The sequence below is a fragment of the Humulus lupulus genome, chromosome 1 (genome assembly GCF_963169125.1).
Source record: "Humulus lupulus chromosome 1, drHumLupu1.1, whole genome shotgun sequence".
In the NCBI taxonomy this organism is placed as follows: Eukaryota; Viridiplantae; Streptophyta; class Magnoliopsida; order Rosales; family Cannabaceae; genus Humulus; species Humulus lupulus.
Genome location: NC_084793.1, coordinates 303,389,258 through 303,397,642, shown reverse-complemented (window position 1 = coordinate 303,397,642; position 8,385 = coordinate 303,389,258). Strand labels below are relative to the sequence as shown.

Sequence of the window (8,385 nt, the reverse complement as noted above, 5' to 3'; positions counted from 1 at the left end):
TCAAGCAATCCTCTCGTCAATGGTATGCAAAGCTAGCTCTACTTTAATAATGCTCGGATTCAAATAGTCCCCATCCGACCATTCACTCTTCATTCGCCAAAAATCAGGTGTATTTCTTGCATTACTTATCTATGTTAATGATATTATACTTGCTAGTAACAATGACATGACTGTTTCTTCTATTAAATCTCAGCTAAAGCAACATTTTAGATTCAAAGATCTAGGCCTTCTTCGATTTTTTCTTGGTCTTGAAATAGGAAGATCCTAAAATGGGAATTCTATTTCTCAAAGGCCTTTGACTTTACAACTTCTTGACGATGCAGTTTACCTTGGAGTTAAACCAACCTCCATACCAATGGAACCCAACCTGAAATTGTCTAAAGATGACAGAGAGGAACTCAAAGATCCAACTTCTTACCGAAGCTTAATTGGCAAACTCATATATCTTACCATCACTCGGCTAGACATCACCTTCGTTGTCAACCGTCTCAGCCAATATTTATCTTGTCCAAGAGTTCCTCATCAACAAGCTGCCAACAAAGTTCTACAATATTTAAAAGGCTCTCCTCCTCAAGGCTTGTTTTATCCATCTCATACGGATTCCACCTTACTGGCCTATGAAGAAACCGATCTTACCAAAGATGTTTTGCCTTTAAAAATATTTGCAGATGTCGATTGGGGAAGCTGCCTTGACACAAGGAGATTTATCTCAGGTTTTTGCATTTTTCTCGAACAATCTTTTATATCCTGGAAGTCCAAGAAACAGTCCACAGTCTCCCGCTCCTCAGCTGAAGTAGAATATCACGCCATGGCCAATGCCACTTGTGAAATTATTTGGGTGCTTTCTTTGCTTCGTGACTTTGGCATCAAAACACTCACAACTGACTCTCCTCTTAATACAGCTGCCATCCACATCTCCGAGAACCCCGTATTCCATGAACAAACAAAGCATGTTGATGTTGATTGCCACATCGTTTGCGAAAAAATTCAGGATGACACTTTCAAGCTCAACCACGTTCCTACTTAACACAACTTTGTTGATATCCTCTCCAAAGCTCTCTTTCCAGCTCAATTCAAAGAGTTTATCTCCAAGATGAATGTCCAAAATTTATATTCTTCATCTTGAGGGGGCGTATTAGAACCTACTAGTAGTTATTATCAACAGTTTTTAGTTTGTTTTTACTGGTTTAATCTTTTAACCATTTTTCTGTTACTTGTAACCTTTTCTGTTACTGTACTAGTAACTTGTAACCACTCCTCCAGCTGTAACTATACGGCTATAAAGCTGTCACTTAGCCTTTTTAGCAAAACACAATTTTTCACAATATCAATAAAGCATTTTAAGATTTCCTTTTCTAATAGACTTGCCTACACAAACATTAGATTATTTTAGAGAAAGACTTGGAATATTGTGGTATTTTTTAAAAGCTGTTTGAATTTCTTGCAATACCTAACATTCAACAAGAACAAAAGTTTAGGGAATCCAAAATGTGTAATCTTATTTCGCTGCGTATTCGTAAGTCCTCTGATCTCTATTGTAGTATTTACGAAGCTTTGTATGAAAATCACATGTATGCATGTATTTATAATTTCTATTGTATGTTATTTTGTGATAAGGAGTTTGCATATACACTTATATAAATGAGTTCTTACGTTACATATGTATGATATTACTTTTAGATTTTATAATCATTTTAAAAAAAAAAAATTGAATTTACAATAGTTGGAAAAATGTTAAAAATACACCAGTACTACTACTACTACTACTACTAACTACTGTTTTATTTTCATAATTTTCCTGCACCCCCAACAAATGAATGATTTTAGGTACAAAGTATTGTTTAATACGACTTCTCAAGTAAAGAAAAACAATAGTAATTGTGATGAAGCTTCATACGTAGCACTTTCTTTTGCAACTGTTTTAATTTTATCTATTACTACAAAAACACTTGATTGAGCTTCCAAACAATTGCTTCAAAAAATGACATCTTATTACGCTCCCATAGTTCTAACGTCTTTCTCATACATTACATTCTTCGCTCTACCCCAACAACAACACCATATGTATAAAATATTTCGATTATGATACAAAATCTATGCTTTTATTCTTCAGCCATTCACTTGTTTACTTCCACACTAGCTAGTTGCTAAACTCTTATCTTTAAATCAAAATGTTTTGGGAAAAGAACACTTGAATGTCATGGAAAAATATATATTAGACATCAAGTAGAGAACTTCTCACTCTCTCTCTTTCTCTTTCTCTCTGTCGTTTTTTTTTTTAATTTAATTTGGCTGCAATATGAGGAAAGGTGCTTTTGGTCTGTTTGTAACGTTGTTGGAGTTGAAAATTGAAATTATTAAATGGTAAGTTCAGGGCACAAAGCATAGACCCACAAGCAAAATCATTTTTATTTATAGAATTTATTAATTATTTTAAATAATATTATTTATAAAAAAATGAAATAAACATATTAAATAAAAAAATTAAACCATATCTATAATTTTAAATATATATATAATATAATAATTTTTTTAAACATAAATAATAATTTTTTTAATAAAAATTAAAATTGTATATTATTATTATAATAATGATATTTTATAATATATAAATTTATATTAATATTTGTATTAAATATTATTATAATAATATATTTTATAATATTTAAATTTATATTAATATAATTAATAAATATTTATTTTTAATTAATTTTAAATGTACATTCCGTTAAAACAAATTTTTTTAATTATGGTTATATTTCTTTTTAAGCAATAAAAATTACTCCAAAGCATTATCTTCCAAGTAAACATCTTAAATCTTTGTAACTCAGATTTGGCAGCAATCTTTACAACACATTTCTTTTCACATAAATTTATGTAAACAAAACCAAAAATAAAAAAACAAAACCTGCATATACGAAGTTTACATATTTGCAAACAGCTCGTTTTTGCTAACCATAACAACACAACGCCAGATAATAATATGTTTTATAAAAACAGATCTTTCGTTGTGCCACCTATGAAACAGAAGAATGATGCAATGCAAGCACAAAACTCATAAGATTTCGAAAGTTCAAACAATAAAGCAATAAGGTCCCTCCCCCTGCTTACACCTAAATACAAAATATCCCACAAAAGCCAACAATGTCAATTACACAAGTCTACCAAACTTAAAAATATAAGCAAGTAAGTATCCATAAGAAGCTCGGTCACAAAATTATTCCAACACAAAATATAATCCATTTCCAGAAACATGCAATTTGAAGTTAAATAAACCATAAAGCATGCCTTCACTTCCAGTCTTGGAAAGGGACCAATTCCAATCCTAGTACTCCCGAGAGAGGGACCTCTCAGTACGTTGATAATCACGGTCCACCTCACGAGATTTCTCTCTTTCACGTGACTCAGATGCTTCACGTTCATAATCCTCCATTCGACCATACCGGTCACGATCATGATCAGGATATTGCTCGTAACGGTCATGTTCCCCCTGGACATCCATCCTGTCGTACTGCCCACGATGATGCTCATAGTGCTCATAAGGCTCTGGATCACGGTCACGGTCACGTGATCGGTCACGGTCACGACTTGAGAGCCTATTTCCATGCTCTGGTTGTTCATACCATCCCCCATCATCATCTGGTGCTGTGTTGTCGTAATCCCTATCCTTTTCACCATGTCGATCCCTGTCATGCTTTGACTCATCGCGATCATATTCAGGCTCCCTATCCCGGGAATGACCATGGTCATGATCAGGGTCAACAGCTTCATAATCCCTCTCCCTTTCTCGGGGACGATCACGTTCTCTATCTCGATCACGCTCATAGTCACGGCCACGGTCCCGCCCTCTATCACGATCACGGGTTCGATCACGATCACGACCGCGTTCTCCTTTTTCTCTATCCTTGTCCCTATTCCTATCACGGTCTCTGTGATGTCTATCATCTCTGTGATCACGATCCCTAGATCTTTCATGGGCACGTTCAGGGGAGCGCTCACGGGACTTCTCTCGTTCTCTCTCTTTATCCCTTACCCTTTCACGAGATTTTTCTCTATCCCTGGAATAATTTTATTTGAAAGCATAAAAGATGCTGTAAAAAAGAACAAGATTTCTGGGAGCTTGGTGCTACATATGAGCTATGACCAAATGCAGATAAAAGGCTCAAAGATAATTCTAGAGAGAGAAGGAAAAAAAGACCTGTAAAAATGTACTTACCGGTCTCCATGTCGATCTTCTCTAGCCCTAGGCTCCTCAGACCTAGGTCGTCCTCCTCCCGGTTGACCTTGCTCCCTGTGCAATACAAAGTTTTATGTGGGAAATATAACAGGTTCTCTGTGCAATATATTAATATTACAAGGAAAAAATATAACAAGTTCTAGCAGATCCACCACAAAACTTAAACATAAGGTAAAACACCACAAACTTGATGACAGAACTATAGATACACATTGATCAACAGAAAGAGGTCCAACAACTACATAAAAACACATTTCACTTGAAAAAAAGTAAAAAAAAATTAGTTCGCTAATCCAAATAATATACAAGAACATGGACTGAACTGTGTGACTGCAGATACTATTGTATATTTATTTGTTTTAAGCTTCAGACTAATTACCTCCCAGAATATCTCTGATTTACTTCTTCACCTCCAACCCTTGTGGTTCCAAGCCCACCACCCAATCGGCGAGGTCGCCAGTTCGGGACAGTTCTACCGCGTTCTACATCAACAAGCACTCTTCTACCTTCAATCTTCCTCCCATCAGCTTGTTTATATGCAGCTGTGTAGTGCAAGAATTTGAAGTCATGTACAAGATATATCAGATAAAAAATCAACAAATATAAAAAAATATAAATAAATAAACAAACCTTTCATGTCCCTTGTATGCATGTACTCAATAAATCCGTAACCTTTTGGTTTATTTGTCTGTGTGTCATTAACTAAACGAACCTGAACACTCAAGAAGAAAATAATGAATAAACCAGAAAAAAGAGATTTGTTAGACCCAAAATAAAAAGGAATAGGAAACAAATCTACACCTATATACCGTCTAACATCTAAAACTAATCAACATGCTACAGAACCTTAAAAAGTTAAATCCTAAATGGCACGGCAGACAGGCACTATGCCTCATAAGCCGTGCTCACCTTTAAATCATAGGCTTCCCATCGCAAGATGCATCACCACCGGCTAGAGTTGTAGAAAAACTGGCTTTAATGTGGCCAATTTACCAGTTGTTGAACAATTAACCTCCCCTTACCAGGGAATTTTTGTTTTCAAACAATTTAAAAATGTAGAGACTATAAGAAATACCAGGACATCTTGATGGCTGATATTATTTGTGAGCCTTTGAGGTCAAAAGTAAAACTTTTAGCAGCAAAAAAATGCATGTATTATTAAAATTCAAAATGAGGAGAAAGAAACTAGTACTCCCTAGATGTTTTACCCAGTGCAGGAAAAATAATAGAAGTTGTCGATCTCTTTTTGTTGCTTGAAACAAGGCCAAAAGGCACAATGCATCACTGCTCTTCTCAACTTAAAAGGTTTCAGCTTTGCTGTGCAGGATGATCCACCATCTTTGAAATTGTGTTCGTAGAAATTAATGGAATCAAGAGACCATTTACAGAATAGCTCCCCCCTTACCAGGGATATATCTTAAAGTTTACAACTTAAAACCAACATAAGTCCTAGAAACACTCATTCCAAGAAGATCTCTAAACAAAACTTACGAGAGAGCTAAGGAAGGAATAGGTTAATTGAGACAAACCCGCAAGGAAATATCAGCATATTGGCATTGACACCTGTATTAGAATCTCATATGGACACTCCACTAATGGTAGAACTATGTCAAGGATACTTAACTATCTTCCATCCAAAGTTAAAACAAATTCAAAATGCAACACATCAGCTTGATGATCAGAACAAAGTTAAGCTCCGGGACAGCCAAGGTTATTGAAAACGTGATTTTCACATAATTATATAAGGACCATACCAATGCTACAAAACAATAATTTGGTTCTTATTTAGAGTAAAAACAGACACATTAAAGAATTTGAGATCTTTGATATTTTATTAGTTATGGTTAAATTTTTAAGGTAATGAATTATCAGGGATTTTTTAATAAACAAAAAAGGGGAGCAGGCTTAACACAACTGAACCTCTTACCGAACCCCGTGGGGATGCTCAAAATACCTACCCGCTTGATAGGCCCATAAACGTCAAACTCCCTTTTGATTCTGCTCTCAGTTGACTCATAGTTCTGCAAGGACAAACACAAGCAGCACTCATCTTCAGTAAACACCACTAGTGGAAAACACATATCTAGAAAATAATGTTTCTTAGTATTCTTACAAGCCTGGCCACGAATAAAGTCTTGTATGGATCTCCAGAAATATTTGGGTCATTAGTCGGATCATCTGCATAGAAGAACGGATCAGAAACAAGCACAACAATATCATAATAACATTAAGGCTCTATATGATTAGAAGTAAAAGAAGGCGGTTTCATTACATTTCTCGAGCTCCTCAGCGGCCTTTGCTGCACCCTTTTCCAGTCTTAGCTGGTGTATTCTAGCCCTTCTTTGTGTCTGAATTGATTAAAACATGTCAACACAGCAAAATGCCAAAAAGGAAAAAAAAAAGGTACACGCTGACAAGAATAAAAAGTAATTATTGATCGTTTTACTACTGCATATGTTTATCATTGTTTCTAATCATTGACTGAGCTCAAGTAATGTATTTCCAGAGTTTCGGTACAGTGGCTGAAGACTTTGACACCAAAATATTCTAAAGACACGCTAAATTGATCAAGTAAATATCTTACAGGAGTTTCACCCTCTTTAACAGGCGGAGCATACTCAGGATCTTCAGGCTCTGCAAACTTACTAACGAATTGTGCAATCCCTTCATGACCGAAAAAAAAAACAAAAATTAACTTCTACAAAAATAAAATAAAATTAAAAGTCAAACGAAAACAAACAAGCTGTGTAAGATTTTCAAAACCTGTTAATGGCGGGCACTTCCTTTTTTCTGGAGGTGGCTTAAACTCCAATGGCGGTCGAGGTTCAAAGAGCTTCAACAGATTGTTAGTAAGACCAGTGGGATGACTCTGGCCAATCTGCACCCAAACAAATAAATAAATTCAAAACTCGTTCAACCAAATTATACCAAAATCCCTTAATAAATACTATAACAGGTCAAATCCTTGCATTCGACTAGCATCAAATTACAGATTCGCGTTCTAAATCTAGAGATAGGGTTGCAAAATCGAATAAGAGAAAACTGCAGAGTTCAAAAAAAAAAAATCGGGATAGAGATGAACCAGCTTGAGCTGAAGAACGTTCGCACGGTTCTGCGCCTTGGTCCGGGCCTGGACGGCGGCGTTTTGGTTTCGCAGGAATGCATCGTTCAAGTCTCCCATGGCGGAGCGATTAAAACCAAGCTAGGGTTTTACTAAGGGAAGGTGAGTTTTGGGTATCAGATAACGAAGATCGGAAGCATAAGTGGGTCGAACCGGATCCGATTGAAGCAATCGGGTCCAATCTGGAAAGTCCTGTCCTGATAGCGGCAACAATAGTGGGAAAGGGTTTTGGCATAGGGTATTAATAGGCCACCACTAAAAAAGAGTGGTTGTTTTTATTTTGAAAAATTATGTAATTATAATTTATGCCATTACCTAAATCTTATACTAACTTTTAACAAAATTAGTTAATTAATTTTATAAAAATAACAAAATTAAATAGTCAAATTAAATTTCAGTTATAGAATTATCCTGAAAATGGGCTAACAAAACAAATGTAAAATTTCTGAAAGATTAATAATTTCAATGATAAAAAAATTAATGCAAAAATGTATGGGAAAAAAATAATTATACAAAATATGGTAAATTTTGAAAAAAAATGTTTAAAATATGGTAATTCCATAGAATATAAAAAGTAGATTACCATAAAAATACAAAACCCTCTCTCACTCTCTCCTTTCTCTCGCTCACGACATCTCTCTCTTTTCTCATTTCTTCCTCTCTCCTCCCTTCTCTCGTCTCTGCCCTCCACCGGCGATGCTACCTCTGCCCCCGCCCCCGCCCTTCATTGCGACGTATCTTCGCCCCTCTAGTTCTTCTTCTTCTTTAGATCTAGTTTTATTTTTATTTTCTTTGTTCTTCTTTGTCATTTTCACATCTGGTTTTGTCATTTCAAATCTGATTTTGTATTTCATATTTAATTTTTTTTCTTCTAAACCTAACTGTAACTAGTTACAGTCACGATCCGTTCTTGTTTCTGGATTTTTTTTCAGATCTGTTTAAGTAACTGAGTATATTGTTGTCTGATTATTTTTGTTCACATCTGAATTTTTTTTAGAACTAGCTGTAACCAGTTACAATAACGATT

At 35.2% G+C, this 8,385-nt stretch overlaps 1 protein-coding gene across 1 annotated transcript; it reads right to left on the bottom strand.

Moving 5' to 3' along the window:
* Nucleotides 1–2,970: 2,970 nt before the first annotated feature.
* LOC133812609 (U1 small nuclear ribonucleoprotein 70 kDa) lies at nt 2,971–7,578 on the bottom strand. Its single transcript, XM_062246396.1, has 10 exons — nt 7,320–7,578; nt 7,001–7,115; nt 6,822–6,901; nt 6,510–6,585; nt 6,351–6,415; nt 6,196–6,258; nt 4,868–4,949; nt 4,617–4,779; nt 4,217–4,291; nt 2,971–4,058 (listed from the first exon to the last, which is right to left on the bottom strand). The coding sequence occupies exons 1-10, from the start codon at nt 7,416–7,418 to the stop codon at nt 3,326–3,328; spliced, it is 1,551 nt and encodes a 516-aa protein (XP_062102380.1). The 5' UTR covers nt 7,419–7,578; the 3' UTR covers nt 2,971–3,325.
* Nucleotides 7,579–8,385: the final 807 nt, after the last annotated feature.

What these genes read in the sequence shown, in the direction of transcription:
- LOC133812609 (XM_062246396.1), bottom strand. Translation starts at nt 7,418, where the DNA reads ATGGGAGACTTGAACGATGCATTCCTGCGAAACCAAAACGCCGCCGTC. An exon ending in GAAGTGCCCGCCATTAACAG is followed by an intron (nt 6,902 to 7,000) that starts GTTTTGAAAATC and finishes TCGGTCATGAAG; the next exon opens with GGATTGCACAATTCGTTAGT. An exon ending in CTTTATTCGTGGCCAGGCTT is followed by an intron (nt 6,259 to 6,350) that starts GTAAGAATACTA and finishes TTGTCCTTGCAG; the next exon opens with AACTATGAGTCAACTGAGAG.